This window comes from Macaca thibetana, chromosome X, assembly GCF_024542745.1.
Source record: "Macaca thibetana thibetana isolate TM-01 chromosome X, ASM2454274v1, whole genome shotgun sequence".
Lineage (NCBI taxonomy): Eukaryota > Metazoa > Chordata > Mammalia > Primates > Cercopithecidae > Macaca > Macaca thibetana.
In genome coordinates this window covers 9,358,993-9,382,282 of record NC_065598.1, presented here as the reverse complement: position 1 = coordinate 9,382,282, position 23,290 = coordinate 9,358,993, and the positions used below count along the sequence as shown (strand labels likewise).

The 23,290-nt window shown below is 47.8% G+C and overlaps 2 protein-coding genes across 4 annotated transcripts in view; both read right to left on the bottom strand.

The window, feature by feature from the left end:
• Nucleotides 1-23,290, bottom strand: part of CLCN4 (chloride voltage-gated channel 4) — a 508,359-nt gene that overhangs the window by 322,907 nt on the left and 162,162 nt on the right. The gene's annotated exons all lie outside the window — the stretch shown is intronic.
• SHROOM2 (shroom family member 2) overlaps nucleotides 1-23,290 on the bottom strand; it is a 163,603-nt gene that overhangs the window by 34,076 nt on the left and 106,237 nt on the right. For 2 of the 3 annotated variants that reach the window (XM_050776576.1, XM_050776577.1), the window contains 2 exons: nucleotides 20,454-22,776; nucleotides 18,846-18,946 (listed from right to left, as the gene is read on the bottom strand). In XM_050776576.1, the coding sequence (XP_050632533.1) occupies nucleotides 18,846-18,946; nucleotides 20,454-22,776 (2,424 nt within the window). Of the gene's footprint in view, nucleotides 1-4,655; nucleotides 4,674-18,845; nucleotides 18,947-20,453; nucleotides 22,777-23,290 lie in introns of those variants that run through there. The other variant, XM_050776578.1, reaches the window with a different exon arrangement.

The following is a 23,290-nucleotide window of genomic DNA, read 5'->3' as shown; positions in this document are numbered from 1 at the left end:
TTATGCAAAGAGCAGACCGGACCCTAGAACGTACAGAGGTCCTACGGTTGTGCTTCCAATAGGACCACGAGTTTCCCGTCAACCAGAGCAAAAGAAGTGAACTATGATGAGTTAGCGTTGTCGGAAAGCCGGCCATTTCTTAATTTTTCCACAGAGACAATTTTCCTACCAGCCTTCCGAGATGGATGTCTACACCTCCTAGGGAATTCATGCTGACAGAGCTCCTGGTGGTTACACCTTCTGCAGCACATATGGTAACAAGAGACCAGTAATGGCAATGCACAACTACCAGAAGCCAGTAGCCACCAAAAGGCAGAACTGGCCACACAGAGGCTCCAGGTGCAAGGGTGACAACACTAAAATTCAACACACTTGTGTGTCCAAAAAGTCGAACTCTAACCACCCACTAACATCTGGAAGGCACACAGCACACGGCAGGGATGTATCTGCAACCTAAACCACAATAATAAAGAAAGGGCTCATCTTCAGTAGGAAAATGAACATGCCCTGAAGAGTAATGTACAAAAAAAACCCATAAATGGCCACTCAGTACACCAGAAAAGTCTGACTTTGCTAGTCCCTGAAGAAATGCAAGTTAAAAATGAAATAACTTTTTTGCCTATCAAACCACAGAATTTTAAATATGTCTAATATTGACAAAGTTTTGGGAGAAGTAGGACTGCCCTGGACGATCGGTGCCTAGAGTGTAAATAGTAAGCACACACTTTTTGGAGGGCAACATGGTGATATTTTCTAATGCCTGCCTAGCAACTCCATGTCTAGAATTGTATCCCAAGGAAATCAACACAGAAGAGCACAAGCATTTCACTGCAGATATCTGCTGCAGTATTATTTACAACTGTCAAACACCAACAGCAGCCCTAAATGTCCACAGTATGGCTACAGGGTTGTTAGATTTTAGAATGTCATGCACTATACACATACAAGTTACAGAAAAAGGCAGCTTACATACAGTATGCGTAATATAATTGCATGTGTAAAAACATATATTTGCAAGGACTTCAAAGCAGATACACTTCCATGTTCCACAGTGGAGACTCTGGGTGATAGGATTGAGGGTGATTTGTAATATCTTCACTCTGCTTCCCAGAACTTCTACATATTCTTAATAAAAAGGTTTTAATTAGCAAAATTGATTTTTAAAATAGGAAATGTTAATAAAAACTATGTATCACAGCCTTGAAAGCTATGATCTCAGATTAGTATAAAACCTCATTCTCAAAAACATATGTGAAGCTTACAAAATCAGGAGTAATTTTGAATTTTGGGTGGCCCTGTGGTAAGATATAATAAAAACTAGTTAGAATAGCATATCAGCTTCATAAATTAAGAGAAAATCTCAACCTTCCTTTTATCACAATTGCATGTGACCCCAAATTGTGGAAACCTCCCATCTCAGATTATTGCCTGCCTATCATCTAACTCAGCTGAATTAGAATCAGAAATGGACTGTTTATCCAATAGGCTTCAGATATTTGTTGTACACGACGTAACTTTATATGCATAATTACTATAGAAAACGTGTGTAGTACATATATGTGTATGGGTATGTACATATGTGTACACACACACACACGTCTATAAACGTTGAAAATTTCTCTAGAATTTCTAGGTTGTTTTTTTTTTTTCCACCCTTAATGGCCTCCAAGTACATTTAAGGGTCCAACGGGCCAGATTTTTTTTAACAGAATCATTTTATAACAAATTTCATGCAAGTTATACCCAAGAGCACCTTGTCAGTGAGTGGCCTTATGAGGCATTACCACAAGAAGACCGAAGTAGGTTTAGCTGTCAAGGGCATTTCCGTCAACAAAGCCCTGTTGGCAGAAAATGGAGTTTGCTGACAGAGCTGATTTTATTTGTAAATGGATATCAAAGCTATTACACCTGTGCATGTATCTCATATATATTCATATGCTTTTGTTCCTGGAAACAATGATGGCAAATGAGCAAAACAGTGCAGCCACAAATCACCCCACAGAGCTGGAAATATGACTGAAGGGAAATTTGAGTCCCTGGCTTCTCTCCCTAAGAACCAAAAATGACTATAGCTGGAAGGTACCTTGGAAATAATTTAATCTTCAAGATCAAGGTAATGGTAAAAATAAAAAATAAACAATTTTTAAATAAGAAATAATTTAATCTGTGCCCCTTGTTTTATTGACGAAGAAATGGAAGGTCAGAATGGTTAGGTGGCTTCGCAAGCCACAACAATGCAGGCTGAGGAGCACACATGCTGTCTCCGCCTGGTTGACGGGTTTCTGTACTTCACCCCCAGAAGTCCAAACTGAAATTCCTTCTCACTGCACTGGCAGCACACTAGATAAGGGATGTGAAAGTTACAAAGAGAATAACTGGGAATTCTGGGGCCAGTTCTACATTCAGCCTTACCTGGAGGACCTTGGCCCGTTAGTCCGCAGGAGCCCACCAGACTGAAAATCAGCCATGCTGCCCCACGAGGGCTCTTCACTAACTGGCTGTGAGAATCCGGTCACCCCACCCCCAGTTTGCTTCATTATAAAATCAAGACGGTACCCGCATAGTAGGACCCAAGGTATACATGTGAAGAGGCACTGTGAACTTTCAGGAATTTTAAATAAGGAGTCTGCAAATATGTTTTAAAGGTAAACAAGTAAATAACTCTAGGACCTCTTCAGACATCCAGGGATGTCTACAAGCCTTCCAGAAATGACCCAACTATCTTACTTGCTCTTGGAAAAGCCAGCTGGAAATCAGTGCCCGAGGACAGGGGAAAGATGGGTGGATACAAGACAGCTTCTTCCCACTGCTCCCCCACCCTGGTCTTCTTAAAAATGTAATGCACATAAGAGGTAAAAAATTAAACGTAGTGTAAAGTAAATGTATTCCAAAGGCCATATAAAATATTCCCTTCCTTCCTCAACCTCCAAAATCCAAAGGCAGACTCTGGAAGAGCAGCCAGCCCATGCAAAAAAAGCAGCAGCCAGCGTGCACTCACCAGGGTCATTAGTCCCCCCGGCTGGGCAACAGAGCCTTCTGCAGCCTATATGCTTGACACCAACATGTATGGTTATTCCTAGCACTCTGTGAAAAACCACTTCTGTGTGTGTTGTTCATGCCTCTGTAGATGAGAATTCCTCTGCAATTTTTTTCCTTAAGAGGTATGGTGTTGGTTTGGGTGGTGGGGGGCGTGGGGCGCGGGGGGAGGCAGAGACAGAAACAGAAAGGGACAAAGTATAAAATGCTTTTGCTACTATGTGCGACAAAAGAAAGAAATGTGCCTCTACCACCCATGCAATACTTTTCTGCAATAAAATAATAATAAATACTTGTAGAGTATGACCTCAAAGGTTCTATTCTGTAATGAAAAGAAATATGCCAACCATTCATCAACTTGGTACCAAATCTTCAGTTTTTTTATATGCTACATTAAAATATTATTTTCCATTCATATTATAAATCTTAAGACCATCTACAAGGCAGTAGGCTGTTTAGTTGTAAGCATTACCAGGTAGATTTCCAAAAGCCTTTCTTCAAACTCCTTTGCCTTTTTACCTTTCAACTAGCACAACTGCTAAAAACATGTATTTCAAAATGACACCTACTCATGTGAGTCAGTAAATGCAGACCAAAGAGAGAGTCTGTGTGTGCACACGTACTTATGCATCAATTTCCCTGTAAAAATGGCATCGACCCTCTGCACACACAAAAGCTTCCTTTAGTAAAGCAAAAGCATTCCAACCATTTAGAAATATAGCCAAAACTAATCATCTCTTTCTTTTATCACAACATAAAAGGGAGGGAAAAGCGCACGTATAGTAAAACCCTTAAACTGTCACAATCACACCAAAGAGGAAAATAAAAGAATTGGAAAATGCTAAGAACCATGGTGATTCCATTTTCTCTATTTAAATTATCTCACTGCAATTAGCAGGCTATGTGCAAAACACTCAGGGAATATTTCTCATGACTAAACATGCACACCTGATTTCGCCGCTTTTTTTTTCATTTGGATGTAGCTGACTCACCATTTTTTCTCAATGTCCGCATTCAATGCCTGAGTAGTGGGAATGCCTGTTTCTTACTGCTACTGAAAAAGAAAAGGCAAACAAGGCAGACAAGTCTTCATGCGATGCTGGCGTCCTGCAGCCAGCTCCCTCAGGGAACCCATCTGCAGAACTCACACGGAGCAAGGGTCCCACATACCAAGGGCTGCAGTCCCATCAGTGCAGATGCTGGCTCTACGGCTTCCAGCCTAGAACACGGTGTTAAGAGCACTGCCTTCCAGTTCCAATGTGCTTTCAGCTAACTGTGAATCCCAAGCTGCAACAATTGCATGCATCCACAAGCACACATGCAGCACCGGCGAGCATACCCTCGCACATCCGTGTATGCCTGCAGAGCTCGAGCCGGAATCTGCACTCTGATTTGCATTATTTCTCATCTTCAGGCAGAAGAATAAACAATGAGAACACATTCGCCGACCTCGCCAGACCTTACCCACAGCATTGTGAGCTGACAAGCAACCTGCTTTTCAAGATAGCAGAACAAAAGAGCCACTGGGAACTACAAACCCCTAACAAACGGCACAGGCGTCCTGAAACCAGTTCCATCTGGGACGAACTGCCCCGAGAGCAAACGCAAGGGTCCCTTACCCGGCTCTGCTTACCGCACTGGATGGGAGCTTGCCCAGCTGTGAAGGCAGCGATGTGCTTCAGGGACCTACAGCCCGCCTCTGCCGCAGCTCTCCTCCTGCCTACTGAATGGAGTCCTAAAGCCAAGCTCACAACAGCTGGCCTGTCTGTGCCTGCTGTCTTGTTGATGGGCAAGCTCACGCAGGCTCCGTCAACCTTCACCTCCACGGCTCAAGGCTCCGCTTGCATTTCCCATCACTTCATCAGCAACTCCTCGCCTCAGTGGGGAACATTTCCAACACTTCAGTGCTTAAACCCCAAAAGTCTTGTACTTTAAAACCCCAAAAGGTTTGGGGGGCAGTCTTCCTTTGTGTGTGTGTATGTGTGTTCGGAGACAGGATCTTGCTCTGTCTCCCAGGCTGGAGTGCAGTGGTATGATCACGGCTCACTGTAGCCTCCAACTCCTGGGAGTTGGAGATCAAGAGATCTTCCTGCCTCAGCCTCTCAAAGTGTTGGGATTACAGGTGTGAGCCACTGTGCCCAGCACTTACTATATTTTAACGGGGAAATATAGAAAGCCTACTGCACTGACGTTACAGCTTTCTCTATTTAGTGATGTTAGGTAATCCTATAACACATGTGACACACAGTTCAACTCCACAACCATAAGGAGGCAAAAGAAAACATTCAACAGCCTATTCTATGTCCATATATTCTTGAGTTGGTTACACACTCATTAGGTATGTAACCCATCAAGCAACTAACAAGTGTTTCCGGAAGTTTGAGTGTGTGCAAGGCACTCAGGGAAGAAGACAAAGGCAGGCTGGACCTGACTTTCCCAATTCACCATTTCACAATGATCTGTATTTAAAGTCCCTGCGCCCCACCTCCCTCTTAATGCAGCCCCAGACCTCAGCACCACAGCCCCTCCAGGAAGCAGCGTTGCCAGGTGCTGCGCCTCACAGCCCTATCCCACCCTCCCTCATCCTGGGCTTAGCCACCAGGACAGAGTTTCTCTTTCCAACCTGCTCCTGTCATCTTCTTCTACATTCATAGCAGTTACTTCCAACTCTTGCTCATTTCTCCAAATAACATATGCTGCTTTGCAGCATATACTGTACCACTGCTATTTTAGATTTTTTATTTTTGCATGTCGACACTTGACCTTAGGCACTGTGCTGATTCATTAATGTTATATCCCTTAAGCAAGTAAGTCTGCGAGCAAGGTTGCTCTGCACATCCCCATGATCCAGGGCTGTGAGCTCAGCAAGCTTGGGGGGGACCTGACACACTTACACTGAGAAGCAGAATGAGGATTCGAGCCTGTGTCTTCGACTCCAAAGCCCACGTTCTTTCCAGTACTTTTCATCTTCATGTACTACTTTACCAAGTACATGTTCCTGTCTCTAAGAGAGGGTGCCATTCACCCTGGGCCATCTCCTTTTCTCAAATGCTCAACACATACTGCCAGGCCACGTACGGAACAGCAATCAGTTGATGGCTGATTAAATATTTTATTACAGGGCTGGGTGTGGTGGCTCACACCTATAACCACAGCACTTTTGGGAGGCTGAGGCAGGAGGATTGCTTGAGCCCAGGAATTGGAGACCAGCCTGAGTAACATGGCAAGACACCACCTCTACATAAAAATTTGTAAAAAATAAATATTTCATTACACTTTTTTTTTTTTTTTGAGATGGAGTCTCACTCTGTCACCCAGGCTGAAACGCAGTGGCGTGATCTCAGCTCACTGCAACCTCCACCTCCCGGGTTCAAGGAATTCACCTGCCTCAGCCTCCCGAGTAGCTGAGATTACAGGTGCATGCCACCATGCCCAGCTAATTTTTGTATTTTTATTAGAGACGGGGTTTCACCATGTTGGCCAGGCTGGTCTCAAACTCCTGACCTCAGGTGATACGCCCACCTCAGCCTCCCAAAGTGCTGGGATTACAGGCGTGAGCCACTGCACCTGGCCAGGGTCTTGCTGTGTGGCCCAAGCTGGTCTCAAACTCGTGGCTTCAAGCAATCCTCCTGCCTCAACCTCCCAAAGTGCTTGGATTACAAGCATGACCCATTGCGCCTGGCCAGCATCTCATTTTAGAATGGGTTTAGATTACTAAAAAATTGCAACAGGCGGGAGAGAGCTCCCATATGCCCTCTACCCGCTTCCCCCTATTATTAACATCTGACTTACTATGGGGTGTGTTTGTCATAGTTAATGAATCAATATTGGTACATTAATATTAACTAAAGGTCACACTTTATTCCAATTTTCTTTTTACTCAATGTTCTCCTTCTGTCCTTGAACCTCATCCAGGTACTGCATCATACTCAAGCCTGCTTCCTCAGACTCCTTTTGCTGTGAGGGTGCTATAGCTTTAGACTGAACATTTGTGCCCCCCACTCTCAAATTCCTATGTTGAAATCTAACCCCCAGGTGATGGTGTTAGGAGGTGGGGCCTCTGGGAGGTGATGAGGTCATGAGGATGGAGCTCTTGTGAATGGGATTAGTGCCCTTATAAAAGGGACCCCTCAGAGCTCCCTCTCCCCTTCCACCATGTGAGGACGCAGCAGAGAGACAGCCATTTGTGAGGCAGAAAGCACCTTCACCAGACACCGAATCTACCAGTGCCTCGATCTTAGACTTCCCAGCCTCCAGAACTGTGACAAATATATTTCTGCTGTTTATAAGTCATATAATCTTAGGTATTTTATTATAGCAGCCTGAATAGGCTATGATAGTTTCTCAGGCTTTCCTTGTTTTTGATGACCTTAATAGTTTTGAAGAGGTCTGTTCCGGCATTTTGCAGCATGTCTCTCAATAGGGAACTGTCTGATGTGTTTTTATGATTAGCCTGGGACTTCTGGGAGAGAGACCACGGAAGTGAAGTGCCACTGTCATTCTATGATATCAAGGGGCATGCTGTCAACATAACTTACCTGTCAACGTTGACCCTGATCACTTGGTGAAGTCGGTAGACACCGGTTTCTCCACTGTGACGTTCCTCTCCTCAGCCCCCCTTGCCACACCGTACTCTTTGGAGGGAGCTTACTGTTGGCAGCCCATACTGAGTGTGGGGAGCTATGCTCCACCTCCTTAAGGGCAGAGTAGCTACATAAAGTATTTGCAATTTTCTGCACAGCAGATTTCTCTATTCTTCATTTGTTAATTTATTCAACCATTCCATGTTATCAGTCTGGGCTGTGGATTCATTTTATATATTGGATTATAATCCACTACTAATTAATTTTGCTGCTTAACTTGTTCTGCCTTTGGTCACTGTTGGCTCCTGTGTCCCTATGACATATCCACACTGTTGTCACTGCTGGGTTTACTTATGGGTGTATTTGAGCACTTATTTTCTGGCACTATAAGATACTCCAGGCTCATCTTGTACAGTTCCTGCCCCAACCCTAGACTCAGCCATTCCTCTGAGGAGCCCTGGTTCCTTTTATTGGAGAAAAGCCTTAGAAAACAAGATCTGCATGCTGGCTGTGCTCTAGGAATCCTGTTTTTTTCATTTTTGTTTATTATTTATTTATTTATGTATTTATGAGAGAGGGTCTCACTGTCACCCAGGCTGGAGTGCAGTGGCACCATCATAGCTCACTGCAGCCTTGACCTCCTGGGCTCAAGTGATCCTCCCAACCCAGCCTCCCAAATAACTGCAACTACAGGTTGCATCACCATGCCCAGCTAAATGTTTTTTGTACAGATGGGGTCTCACTATGTTGCCCAGGCTGGTACTGAACTCCAGGGCTCAAGCAATCTTCCCAGCCTCCCAAAGTGCTGGGATTATAGGCATGAACCCCTGTGCCTGGCCTAGGAATCCATTCTTAAAGGAGACTCTCCAAGAATTACTTCTAAACAGAAAGTACATTTATAATATTAAAGTTTATAATGTGGCTTTCCAGATAGCCATGTTTCTTAGAGCGAGGCATAATTATCAGGGCTTATAAGATGCTCAAATCTTTTTGTAGATTGTATAGTATTAATACTATTAAGACTTTAAAATCTTAATCATTGTAATAAAATGCATACAAATCTGCTTTTAATAGACACAAAACATTTGTGCCCTTGAAAAATTCCACAAATAAAAAAAGAACAGAATGAAATCACCACCCCAGTACCCTTATGTTCTGAAAGAACTTCCTCCTCACCTCTTAGACAGTCTTGGTGAAACCTCAAACTTTTCTGAGTCACTTTCCATGAATTGAGCGGCATGCCCAGCCCATGTGGTCCAAAGGCAACCTTCCCTAACCCAGGCTATCACTAACAAGTCAGAAAAGCTGGTGCTACAGCATCCTGCGTGCTCCTGCATTCTTGGGCTGTGAACAAGCCACAGCCCCCTCTACTTGGACAAAGCAAACTTCCCCAAGTTAACCACACTAGGGATGGGGAGGCAGATATCATGTTGCAAGATAATCATGAACTATCACAAAGAAGCCTCTTTGAAAACATCCAGACAGACTGCCACTGGGTTCCATGCTCCCTGTGCTGGAAGCACGCTCATGTAAGACCATCCCTTTCATCCCTCCACTAAGCCCAACATGGTCAGCAAGCAAACCTTTGTGTAAAGGACCAGATGGCAGATATTTTCAGCTCTAGGAGCCATCTGATCTGTTGCAATGACTCAACTCTCTGCCATTATAGAGAGGAAGCAGCCACAGGCGGTCTGTGAGCAAATGGATGTGGCTGCATGCCAATAAAACTTTATTTAAAAAAACAGACAGGGGGCCAGAGTTGGCCTGTTGACCATAGTTTGCTAACCCCTGACTAAAGCAATGATTACACAATTCTTTCCTCTGTTGAGTCATCAATATCTGCTTCCCTAGAACTCGAAACCAGTGAGTCTAGGGGTGCTTTATCATATTCTTCGAAGTAGAGAAGAAAGTTGCTCTGCTCCGCCAGGAACTTGTTTCCAAGTGACCCTGACCTAGACCCCTCAGACTTTCACCATCTGACACCACCCGATTTGGGTGAGCTGCTTGAGAGTGTCTCACAAATCATGAGACTCAAGCTCTGCAGACAATTCCGGAAGTGATCTGAGGAAGGATGGGATGCAGGTGTGTGGGATTTGCTTAGGAGATGGGGAGCCGGGAGGGAGCTCTGGTGCATACAGTGGGCTAACACAGAGTGGAGAGCAGCACGGCAGTGTGGAGACTTTCTATTCAGAGACACAGCCTGTGTCACACCGACTCTAGTCATGCTCAGGGAGCCACAGGTAAAACCACCTGTGCCTGGTAAACAGGAGGCAGGGCTGACTCACAGAAAGAAACAAATGACTTGAAAGAAGGGACCAGGTGAGTTCTGCAGGGGACATCCACATACCTGACTCAGAGGTTTCCTTGTCTTGCTTCCTGCTTTAGGGCAGGGCAGGAAGGAATGTGAAGAAGGGAAAGGCCCCTGTGGCTGCTGGGTTCGGTGGGACAATAGGGATGCTGCCCACCTCCCCTGCCACTCCCCACCAGGGGGACCAGCAAGGGCTGGAATCTAGCCAGAGTCCTCTTAGCAGGCCTGCAGGGAGGGCAACCTGGTCACCGTGTGGCTGCTTTTGCGCCATCACGGCAGAGCTGAGTGGTCGCAGCAGGGACACTAATTCCCTCTGAGCCAAAAATATTTATCATCTCATTTTCCCCAACCTTTGTCAATCTCTGAACTACAGCCACTTAATGCACAGACCCATTTTATTTATTTATTTATTTATTTTTGAGACAGTTTCACTCTTGTTGCTCAGGCTGGAGTGCAGTGGCACCATCTCGGCTCACGGCAACCTCCGCCTCCCAGGTTCAAGCGATTCTCCTGCCTCAGCCTCCCCAGTAGCTGGGATTACAGGTGCCTGCCACCACACCTGGCTAATTTTTTAGTAGAGATGGGGTTTCACCATGTTGGCCAGGCTGGTCTCGAATTCCTGACCTCAGGTGATCCACCCGCCTTGGCCTCCCAGAGTGCTGGGATTACAGCATGAGCCACCACGCCCGGCCTGACAGACCCATTTTAAACTAAAAAGAAGTTTTCTTATGGATTCCCAGTGCTGAGATTTTTTTTTAAAGACTGAGATAAAATTAATATGTCATAAAATTTGCCCTTTGAAACAGCACAGTTCAGTAGTTTTTAGTATAGTCACAACAGTCACCATCACCACTATCTAATTCCAGAGGATTTTCATTACTCCAGAAAGAAACGCCATGCTCATGAACAGTCTCTCCCTCACTTCTGCCCCCTTAACTCCTGGCAGCCACTAATCTACTTTCTATCTACAGATGTGCCTATTCTGGACATTTTATATAAATGGCATCATACAATATGTGGTTTTGATTTTTTTATTAGACTGTTTAATGTCTATATATAAAATCTGTTTCCTTATTTTAATAGTTCTTAGGCTATAAAACACAAAACAAAGTTGCAAGTTATATGCAAGCAAAACTGTAAAGCTGATGTCGGGTCTATATGACAGGTGATGTGGCTTTGCTGAGCATGAACCATGATGCTCACGGCCCGGGGCACTGCAGCGCCGCTGCTTCTTGGCCCAGCTATCAAAGTTTCCTGGGTGCCACAGAAGGACTAATCTCAGCCATCACTTTTGTTTCGACTAACAGGGCACAGAGTTCTGCTGGCATAGTACCCTGATGTCCTTCTTGTCCCTCATCCACGGGAGAGCCCATCATTTACAGGGGAGTCCTGAACTTACTCTTTACTCCCACCAAAGGAAATTGGGTCAGCACTGTGGTCAATGAGACTCACACACACAGCCATGGTCTTGCACACCATCCACAACACTTGATTTAGATTCTAAGAGCTAGCATGGAAACGAAAACACAAAAATTTAAGCTGGCAAAGAGGACAGACATGTTGCCAAGGATGTGCTCCAAGTGCCACGTGTGAGAAAGCCCAAAGCAGAAATACATCACTGGCTCCCGCATCATCACCGCCCATGCGTCAGTCCTCCTTCGCCCTCCAGCCTTCTGGATTCTCCTGGCGGTGGAGGTGGTGGTGAGCTGTGTGGTATGAAGAGGCCTGAAGCGGGCTGCTCAGCTGGCCCGGGGGGATGCAGACCTGACACATACTGCTAGCTCTGGTGGCCTCCTCTAGGAATTCTTTGGGTTTGTGCAGATTTAAAAGACACAAAACTTGTGGGAATATTTGAATGCATTTTCTATTTATATTGAGAAGGACGTGACTCAGGACGATTTCTTTTTTTATTTCAAATGTGTGGGCCTTCAGAAAACAGATGAGCTAAATCGATTTCTGAGACTAACTGCAAGGACCTAACAGCCACATAAGACACTGAATCTCTGGGACTCTTAAGTCAAACTTTAAAAATGAACACATTGGCTGGGTGTGGTGCGGTGACTCACCCTTGTAATCCCAGCACTCTGAGAGGCCGAGGCAAGAGGATCACTTGAGGCCAGGAGTTTGAGGCCAGCCTGAGCAACACTGCGAGGCCTTGTCTACGAAAACTTTTTTTGTTTTTTTAATGAGCTAGGTGTGCTGGCGCATGCCTGTGATCCCAGCTACTTGGGAGGATCGCTTGAGCTTGGAGGTCGAGGCTGCAGTGAGCCATGATTGTGCTACTGCACATCAGCCTGGGCGACAGAGCGAGACCCTGTCAATGAATCAATCGATTGATCAATCTGTACAGCCTTCTGGGTGGGTGTGTCACCTCGGCCCAACCTGGGTGGGGGACTGGACTAGGACACAGCCAAGAGGAATGGAGGCTAGAAGAAGCTAAAGGGGAGAATGGACATCTACATTTCCAGGTAGCTCTCTGGAGAAAGGTGAAAGCCCCAAAGGATCCCGTAACATGCGAACTCAGCCAAGGTCAGCCCAGAGGCTGAGAGCTTTGAAGAACGCAGCCAGCTGACAAGAAAGGAGGCCAGAGGAGAGGCAGAGCGGAGCGGGGCTGCCACCTCAGCACGTGCTACGGGAGTCTCTCCCCCAAGAGAGGCCGCCAGTGGCTCACCTGGCTAGCGGGAGCTCTTGGGTAGGCACCAGGGATGGGGCTGCTGGGAAACAAAGGGGCAGCTTTCCACAGGGCTGGATTCTTCTGGAAAGGCAAGTCTCAGGCCACAGCCTGGGAGTCACATGAGGGATCAAGGAGCCTGTGCAAGTACAGCTATGTATGTTGGCACCCAACCACGGGGCAGCAACTGTTGTATTTTTTGTAGAGATGGGGCATTGCTAGGTGGCCTCAGCTGGTCTCGAACTCCTGGACTCAAGTGATCCACCTGCCTCAGCCTCCCAAAGTGCTGGGATTAGAGACACATGCCACTGTGCCCTGCTCAATGACACAGATTCTGTTTGTAGAAGACTGCTTACCTGCCCCATCTAGAACTGAGATGCTTGAGTTAAATTTTCCTCTGCATTTCCCTCTGGCTTCCCTCAGCTCTGGCATCTCGGGACGCTGGTCACTTTCAGCCTCCTTTTGCACTCTTCTCCCTCCACACGAGGGCTTTGTGGATCTGCCTCCCTGCTCTCGCTTCTCCTCCTTAGCTGAAATCCTGTAACCGTAAACTATCACCTGAAAGCTACTCCTTCTAAATAATGTGGAATCACGAGACCAAACCAAAAAGTAAACAAACAGGTGGCCGCCTGTCTCGATTCTGGGTTTAAGTTCCCATGGGTATAAATGTAAGGGGAAATTGTAGTTGCAAAGTAAGGTATAAAAACAAGGCCAGGTGTGGTGGCTCACACCTGTAATCCCAGCACTTTGGGAGGCTGAGATGGGTGGATCGCTGGAGCTCAGGAGTTCAAGACCAGCTTGGGCAACATGGTGAGACCTCATCTTTACAAAAAAATACAAAAATTAGCTGGCATGGTGGTGTGTACCTGTAGTCCCAGCTACTCCAGAGGCTGAGGTGGGAGGATCACTTGAGCCCAGGAGGTGGAGGCTGCGGTGAGCAGAGGTTGCACCACTACACTCCAGCCTGGGCGACATGGCGAGACCCTGTCTCAAAAAACTACATTAAAAAAAAAAGACATAAAGACAAGCCCACTAGACCCATACTACAGTCTCTCTCCTACAGCTACCGTTTATCCCTTCTGGGGTGAGGCTGTTACATCCTGCACAAGAAGAACCTTTCTGTTCAGCATGCAGTACTACACTGTACAAAGCTATGCACAATGCTGGGCTCTGCCCCGACAAAATTCCAAGATCAAGTTTCACCTTTTTATCCTGACCCGATCCAGCACAGTCTTCATAATTACCTAGCACAGCAGCTCAGAATGGAAAGCTTCAATTGCCCTGAGCTAATTGAAGGCCAGGGAAAGCAAACGTCTGCCCTAAAGTGACAAATGAGGGGGAGAGCTTGGATGATAAATCTGTTACTTGTTCTGAAATCTACATGAAGGAGCTTGTTTTGTAAATGAAAAATTGGTCTTCACACGAACCTCTGTACACCAAGTCACCTCTCAGGGAAAACATCCAGGAAGATGACCCTCAGGTTCATTTAGCCTGTTTACAAATATTATATGAAAGCAAATTGTTCCCTAAAGAGCTCTATTTCATATGCATTCAATGTTCAGCTGGTATTAGGATTTAGGATATACTCTCATTCTTTGCCTCCCCTCCCATCTGTCCCAACAAAATACAAGCCTGAGGTCAGTGCCAGCTCATCAGTGCTTGGCAGTGGCTCCTGCAGGCGGGGGCGGAAGTGGCTGCAAGAAGGCAGAGAAGGAAGACACTGCCAGCACCCACAGCTCCAGAGGCCGCCCCCGGATCTCATTTCAGTGCCAGTCTCTGGAGCCACCCAGAACACAGTCCTCACCCAAGGCCTCTAGAAATTGAGGAGCAACGAACAAATGTGGTACCTCTAAACTTTCCTACGAGGTCTAAAATCTCATACCAAAAACAGATCTGTGCTACCAAATTTATTTTGAGATGTTTATGTCTTCTTGATTCCAAATGCCATACTAGTGCAGAAGGATAAGTAGAGGCGATTTCACTTACTAGTGTGTAAACTAAAATTCTAAATAAAATTTTAGGACACAGAATGTACCAATATGGAAAGATTATTCACCACAATCAAGAAAGACTGACTCAAGGAAGGTCAGGCTGATATTTATCCATTCAGCCACCAATCCAACTGCTTATATATCCACCTACCCATCCTTCTATCTTCCCATTCACTCACCCATCCACCTTCCCATGCCTCCATCCATCCATGCACCCATGTATCCATCCATGCCCTTACCCTTCCATCCATTCACCTACCCTCCCATCCATCCACCCACTCACCCTCCCTTTCATCCATCCATCCATCCACCCACTTATTTTTCCATTCGTCCATCCATCCACTTACCCTCCCATCCATCCATCCATACACCTCTGTATCCATCCACATACCCATCTATCCATCCATCCATCCACTTACTCTTCCATTCATCCATCTATCCATCCATGTACCCCTACATCTCATCCATGTATCCATCCATGCATCCATCTATCCACTTACCCTTCCATCCATCCAACTATTCATCCACCCACCCTCCCCATCCTCCAACTATCTACCTGAGGACTGGTCCATCCGTCTACTCATCCACCCATCTGTCCATCCACCACTCCTTCCATTCATCCAACCATTTATTGAGCACGTAATCTGCGCAGGATATATGTCAGGTACAGGGTACTGAGAAATGAAAAAGAAAAATCCAGTCTTCTGGGAGCCAACAGTCCAGCCCAGCAGACAGCAAGGAATAGTGAAAGTGTGCAAATACATTTGTGAAGTGAGTTTAAGAGTCACTGTCCCCCTGCCAAACCATCCCAGTCTGAAGAGGTTAGCACATTCACGGGGCAGTAGATGTCCACTTTCAAAGTAAACTCTTAAAAGATGGAATGATTGAACCAGAAGGTGTGTACGACTGTCAACCTTCAGTTGCATGGTGTCAAGGAACCCTCCAGACAGGTTCCTCAAAAAGCCCTCCAGTCAGGTTTTGCCAAATGCCCCTCTTCTGTGCCACCCACAAGGTGACAGCTCCCTCTTCCCTTCATCTTAAAGGCTTTCACATCTGTCATGAACATAAAGCCTGATCAGCTCAAGGGTAGGATGACACCTCCTGAGAGAGCTGACAGAAGTGGTTACTATAAAGGTAGAATGGAGAAGCAGGGACATTTCTCCCAGTGTTAGGGACTGAACTGTGCCCCACAAAATCCATGTGCTGAACCCCTAACCCTTAGTATCTCAGAATGTGACTGCATTGGAAGACAGGACCTTAGAAGAAGTAATTAAGGCAAAATTAGGTAATTGGGTTCCATTGGGGAGGGCTCTGATCCAATAGGACTGGGGTCCTTATAAGAAGAAATGATACAAAAATGCACAGAGGGACGACCCTGTGAGGACACAGGGAGAAGACAGCATCTACAAGCCTAGGAGAGAGGCCCCAGGAGGAATCAGCCCTGTCACACTTTGAGCTGGAACTTCCAGCCTCTAGGATTGTGGGAGAATCCACTTCTGTTGTTTGAGCCCCCCAGTCTTGGGGAGTTTGTTATGGCCACACTAGGAAACAGACCCAGTATTCAAGGGGCCCCAAGTCAGCAGGAGAGAGCATTTCCCCAAAGCAGGCTCCTGCTGGCTATGATGCCTGACCTTGCAGGTCTGGGGTGAAGCCTCTGATGGCAGTGAGGGTGGCGGGCGGTGGGCTGTTCAGGACAGAAGAGCTGGAGGGAAGCAAACGTGCTGGGTCTGCTCCCTCAGGTTCAGTTCTATTTTAGCTCAAACACCACCTGTTTCTCCCATAACCCAGCCAGAAGTCACTTTGCTCTCTCTCCTCTGAGCTTCTGAAGCATCACATAACTTAAAAAAAAGGTATCATCACTTCAATTTGCCCTACTTGTCTTTATATTAACATAGGATCTTGAACTTCACAAAAAATGTTATCTCTATTTGGTTCACCTGAGCAACAACAACAACAAAAATTCTGATCTCAACATTCTTTTGTTATCCAAACAGAATACAACAATACATACTTTTTGTTATGCATCGGTTATCACAGCAGCACTTCATATGATTTACACAGACATGTCTACGTTATTTTAAACTTATGCAAAACATTGGGTATCTTCAAACCTTTGTATTCTAGATTTTCTTTTTGGTGGGCAAAGGACAATCCCTTGCCTGAACTTTGACTTCTATTATTTTCCATTTAAATTTTTCAAGTGTATTCTTTCTTGCTGGTCCTTCAGAAATTAAAGAGTCTCTGAAAAAAGTTGAAAACAACTTTTCAACCCACATATTCCCAAATTTCATCACGCCTCACCACTCAAAAAAAAAAAAAAAAACAAAAAAAACGCACCCAACAATTCTGAAAATTGCTGGGTTAGTAGCTCAAAAGCAGAGAGTTTCTGGAACTAATTTCTTTGGAGTGGCTATGCAGTCTGCTGGAAGACACGGCCTTGATGAATGAGGCATGGGGCCCCTGCTTCCTCTCGATCCTTTCAGTATCGACAGTGCCATTCACTCACTCTCACACAGCCTGCACGTGACAGCTGTTCAGGGCGACCCCCTCCATGCACAGCAGAGCTATACATTCTCACCAGCACGGGTGCCCTCTGCACAGATGATACGCTTGTGGCATCAAGCACAGCGCAGGGGCAAAGCAAGGCCCGCATGTGCAGAGCCCATCGAGCACTGCCCGCGATATACCGCACGGCTGGCCTCAACGGCCTGGGAGCTGGCTTGGAAAACAGACTGCAGCTGGTGCTCGGCACGTGACCCACTTGGAATCCACAGTCATAAAGCTCTAATTGTGCTTCTCAGACACAGCTAAATTCTGTAGGTGGATTATTCGGCCTTTCTGACCCACGCATTCTTGGTTTCAGTCTCAGAGTCTGTTAAGTAACTGCAGAGACTTCCTCCCCAAGCAGACACACAATATCAATCCTGTCGCTGCAGAGTCACATAAATATTTGATCCCCTTGTAGAAGGCTAACAGCTCTGTTTAAGGCCAAATGAAATAAAACCCCATTACATGAGGCTCTTGAAAGCAAACTTTTAAATTGGTAATTTCTGCAACAGAACCTTGAGTTTTGAGGTCAGTGTTTAACGTGAATGTCACAGCAATCACACAAGATTCTCAAGGCGACAGAACAATCCACACCCAGGAACCCTGTCGTGCATTTACTCCCATCCCTCCAACCGCCTTTTAAAAACAAGATTGTACCACATCTTCTGCAGAGACGCACTCTCCTCCTGCCCTCCTCATGTGATGAAGGGGAAGATTATACTATTTTTTTTTTTTTTTGAGACAGGGTCTCGCTCTGTTGCCCAGGCTGGAGTGCAGTGGTGCAATCCCCATTCACTGCAACGTCCACTTCCTGGGTTCAAGCGATTCTTGTGCTTGAATGAGTAGCTCAGCCTCCAGAGTAGCTGGGACTACAGGAACCTGCCACCACACCCGGCTAATTTTTTCGTTTTTTTCTATTTTTAGTGAGACGGGATCTCACCATGTTGCCCAGGCTGGTCTTGAACCCCTGGGCTCAAGCAATTCACCTGCCTCAGCCTCCCAAAGTGCTGGGAATACAGGTGTGAACCACTACGCCTGGCCCAGATTATACTATGTATTTAATCTAACCCTGTCCTCGCCACAACTAAGCGGCCTAGTGCACATTCTGGAATTACGGCACAAAACGCTCTCATCTCCTGCTGCTGCCACAGTTTCTGCAGATACTTGCAGCCTCTCTTTGGGAGTCGACTAACTCGATTTCTATTTTAAAGCTCAAAATTAACTCATTAACTAGGTCCAATTTAGGAAAGCCTGCCCGTTCCTTTCCTACTAATAATCCTTAGAGGCAACTCCGATTTCCAGGCCGCAGCTAGGCACACAGCTGTGTGCTAGATAGCTAAAGCTGCCCTTCCATAAGGCGCTCTGTGCAAAGACGTGCAGCTCCAGTATGTTAAACTGGACTTCTCATTATGTCTCCATAAGCAGTCTTACCGTGTGGAAAACACAGTAGCCATTTTAAGAACCAAAAAAATGTCACCGCCGTGTAAGAAGGCCTCCCTGCCCTGGGATGTGTCTCTGGGCAGGGTCGCAGGGTGCACAGGCTCTGCCCAGACCTCCAGTGCATCAGGGATGCTGGAAATTATGCTGGATTTCAGCCGCTTTGGGTTTGGCAAAAGCCAGACGTCTAGCCATGTTAACCAAGCACCCACCCATACAGAAGCCCACCCCCAGACACCTCTTCAGTAACTCTGAATCCAAATTTCACCCACCTCAGCGTGGACTGTCCCTCCTTGGCCCGGACAGCGAAGGGAAGCTCTTCTCTGTGCTCGCCAGGGTCCCCTGCCTGCCTTCGCAGTTCGACAGAAGCTTCCTGCAAAGGGCAACACAGTAAGACACCAAGTCCTCAAGCTGCCTTCCTCAGGACATCTGTGATTATGAAAGCCCTCATTTGTGGGTTTGCCTTGCCAGGGCAGCTCTACAAAGCATTTCATTGAGACGACTGAACTAAGACCCCGCGTCCACTTCTGTTCTGGGCAGGAAACAACTCCTACGTGAAGCCTGTAAAACCGTGTGGCACAATTGGCCAAAAGAAATAAAATAAAATACAGCTGGTCACAAATTACAGCGGTGAAGCCTCAAGCTCTAGTACTCGCCAGAGCCCGGGATTCTTTGCTCCTGACAGAGCAAGCATGGAATTCTCAGAGGTCATGCTGAACAGCCACAAGCCAGGGTATCCAACGGTGGAAAAAAACACTCACAGCATCTGTATGGATTTTCAGGGCTGGGACACCACAGAGCAAACCAGCAGCCTTCTTTCCATGCACATATTAGGTATCTTGTATTAAATATACTAGTGGTTCTTTTTTTTTTTTTTTTTTTTTTTTTTTGAGACAGAGTCTTGCTCTTTTGCCCAAGCTGGAGTATAGTGGTGAGAACACAGTTCACTGCAACCTGAACCTCCTGGGCACCGCCACACCTGGCTAAGTGTTTTTTCTCTTTTTGTAGAGATAAGGTCTTGTTTTGTTGCCCAGACTGGTCTGGAACTCCTGGCCTCAAGTGATCATCCTTCCTCAGTCTTCCAAAGTGCTAGAATTGCAAATGCACCACCACACCCACCCTGGATTCTTTTAAAAAGAAACTGCATCTATCACTGCAGAACTTTTTTTTTTCTTTGAGATGTGCAAGTGCAGATGTAATAGGGAGAAAAAGCTTTCAAAGAGGGCAGGGGCGAGAGAGAAAGAGGCTGTCAACTTTGAAGCAGGGCTAAGAAATATGCAGTTTTCTAGAAAGCTGGACATTAACTCTCACCATCAAAACTCTCACCTTAAAAAAGTGCAAACACTTAATGTGTTTTAAATACATTTTGCCCCAGAGCAATCCTTGAAAATACTTGCAAATAAAAAAACAGAATACTAAAAAAACCCAAATACTATAAATATTAAATGTCATCCATCAGTGTTTGAAAAGTGGCTATTGTATGTCACGTTAAGCTTTTACATAAACCACACATTTCCATGTCAGACGTGTTAGTTATCATTTCCCATAGTTTCTCCCTCCAAGTTCTTTGCTGAGTATGAAGGCAGGAGCAAGCTACTTAAGGGGAAACACATTTAAAGCCAGAGATTATGGCAACGAGAACGGGAATGAAAAAAATGTGGGTTTTCGGGAATATGGCACTTTAAATTGCCTAGAATGTGTCAATTTTGTCCCCAAATACCTCTGACACAGAGGACACTAGGAGATCTGGAAAAGGTAAATGCTCACACAGCTGGAGATGAGTAGTCCTGGCGTCAGCCACTGCATTCTGGGTGTGTCCTGTCCTCAGGTTAAGATGATGGTCAGCAGGGGCCACGCCCCTGCCGTGGCTCCATGCTTACCTGCTTGTAGTGGTCTGTGGATGGCGAAGACCGGGACCTCCCATGAACGCGCTGCGGCCTCTCGTGCGGGTCCAGGCCCACATCCAGGATGTCATCCGCTGAGTGGCAGCGCCCGGAGCTCCTGGCCTCCAGAGGCTTCCTCTGTTCCTTCCAGGAGGCCTGATACTCCGCAAAGGTGCCGAGCCTCTGCGGCGGGTCTGACGTCCCTGTCTTCTCCGCTGTGCTGTGAGCGTTGAGGCTGTCCCCAAGGGAGGTGGTGCGCGACCAGGGCTCCATGCCCTCACACGTGCGGCCCACTGTCCACGGCCTCTCTGGCTTGTCTCTCAGGATTCCATGAAGCACTTGCCTCTGGGCAGGCCTCTGGGGAACAGGTTTGCTCGTTTCCTCAAAAAACTTCCACCTGTCAGCAAATGTGCCCACAGTATCCTCAGATGTCCTGGGGTGCTGGTGAGGACTGTAGCCCCTCGTGAGGCCCACCTCATTCATCTTCTCGGGTTCCGAGTAGGACTTCAGTTTCTGCTCAGCTGTGAACCGTCTCCGGCCTCCGATGCGGGGCGGGTGGGGCCCGCCACCTGTAGATGAGGGTGGCTGGGCCAGGCCTGCCTCCCAGAAGTGGCGGACAGTGTCTGGATCACCCATCCGGTGTTCCAGTGACTCCGGGTATAGATCTGCTGGGTTGGGGTCCAAGTCGCGGCGCTTGAAGGACGTGGCCCTCAGGACTCGGGCTTGGGCCTCCTTCAGGTGGTCTTTATAGGTGCCAGCGAAGGGTCCTTCCTGGGCGCCACCTCCCAACTTGACCCTCCAGCGGCCGGTGGCATCCTCCGCCTCGCCTGCTGCAGTCAGAGCCACTGTGCTCCGGCTCTTCTGCAGCTTGGCTCGACGCATCTGGATCTCATTCCGCAGGGTGGTCGCAAAGCGGTCGCTTCTCCGGGTGGGCTTGCCCACATGGGCGTCGAACGGTGGCGGTCTGGTGGCGCTGTCCTCTGGGCTGCTCTCAGGCCGGTGTTTCCCCTCCTGGGTCAGGGAGTGCAACAGGGGTGTCTCCTGCGGGCAGATCCTGCTGCTCTCCCCATCTGCCCACGTGATGCTGGCTTTTTCTACACGGCTGGCCCTGGGAGGCTCCTGGGCTCCCGCGGAGCAGCCCTCGGCCCCTGTGTCCAGTGGGTAACACCGTCCTGTCTCGCAGGCATCTGGAGGACCCTCAGGCTGAGGTAGGTGACGGTGTGGGCTCTGGCCCACCGTGGGTGGGGGAAGACTCTTGAGGGCTCCAGGGGCCGTGTCAGAAGGCCAGCATCCTGCCCAGAGCTGTGCCACTTGTGGGCCTCCCTGCACACAGGGCCGGGGGCCCTGCCAGCCGCTCCCCAGCTTCTGGTCACAGCTGCTGAGCCCCCTCACCTGAGGAAGGCTGTCGTTCTGGGAGCTGGCAGCCGCTGGCTCCTGCCCAAGGCTGTCAGCACAGAGTGGGCTGTGGTCACTGTACAGGGGAGGGTGGCGGCCGCTACGAGGAGACTGAGGAAGGCGCACATCTGAGCTGGACAGAGAGGCCTGCAGCCTACTGGAAGCTCCATCCTTGGAGGGTGGCCAGCTGCCATCTGCGCGGGCCTCCTGTGGGCAGCCCGGGCCTCCCGATCCCTTCCCGAGGCTCCCTGGGTGTGCTGACCTCCAAGGCCGATCAGTGGGCTCTGGTCTCCAGTCACCACGGGGCTGAGCCTGGGCCGGGGCCGTAAAGTGCTGTGCCACGGCCACCTCTGAGAACACAGGGCCCTGGGCCTTCTCGTGGCTCTTGGTGGCAGCAAAGCTGTCACTGCGGAGAGGGGGAGGGGGAGGGGGTGGGGATGCTGGTGCTTTCTTCTTATCAGGAACATACCAGACTGGCCCAAAATTGGACCTCCCAGGGACAGCCAGCTTGGGCTCGGCATTGTACTCTGGCCTGGGGCCTTTGTCGCTGTCACTGGGGACCCTGGGCGGGAAACACCTTAGCTTCTCCTCCAAGCCCTGAGGGTCACCTGCGGCCTGGGCCTGCCGGCCACCCTGTCTGGGAGCCTCCCAGAGGCCTACACTGTAGAGGATGTTCTCTGCGGAGGACGTGTCGGCTTTGGACAAGGTGTGGTCAGGAGTGCTAGAGCTGGTGGAGAAGGAGCCGTAGGCTGAGTCACGCTTGCTGTGGCTGCCCAGGTGGTCGATGCTGCTGTTGGACTTGGCCACCGAGAGGTGACTGGAGGGGTGGTCCAGGCTGCCAACACTCCCCAGGGAGCTGAAGTGGTCTAAGGTGCGCTGTAGGTTCGTCTGCTCCCAGGAACTGGACAGGTCGTGGGAGGAAGAACTGCAAGAATGAGAAGAAGGACAAGGCAGGGTGTGCTTTAGCATCAGCAATGGCAAAGGGCAAGGCGGTGGATGCAGCTGGCCCTCCGTGGAAATACCAAAACGCCAAACAGCAACTTCCCAGGGTGAAGTTGCTGAGGCTGAGGTTGCAGCTCAGTACATCTGGATTTTAGCAGAGACAGGGAGAAACTGAGCACAGGCTGAAAAGACTGTGTCCTCCCCGTGACATGCCTTTTTACCAAACGGATGCCTTTTCATGGGGTCTTGCTGTGTTGTCCCGGGTGGTCTTGAACTCAAGCAATCTTCCCACCTTAGCTTCCCAAAGTGTTGGGATTACCAGCATGAACCATTGCGCCCAGCCAAGACCAGTATTTATTAATAGCCAAAAACTGGGTGGTTACATTAGCTCCAGACATACGCACATACCTGAACACACACACACACACACACACACACCAGACATGCTCACTCATACTCACACACTCACATATACATATACACGTGCACACACATGC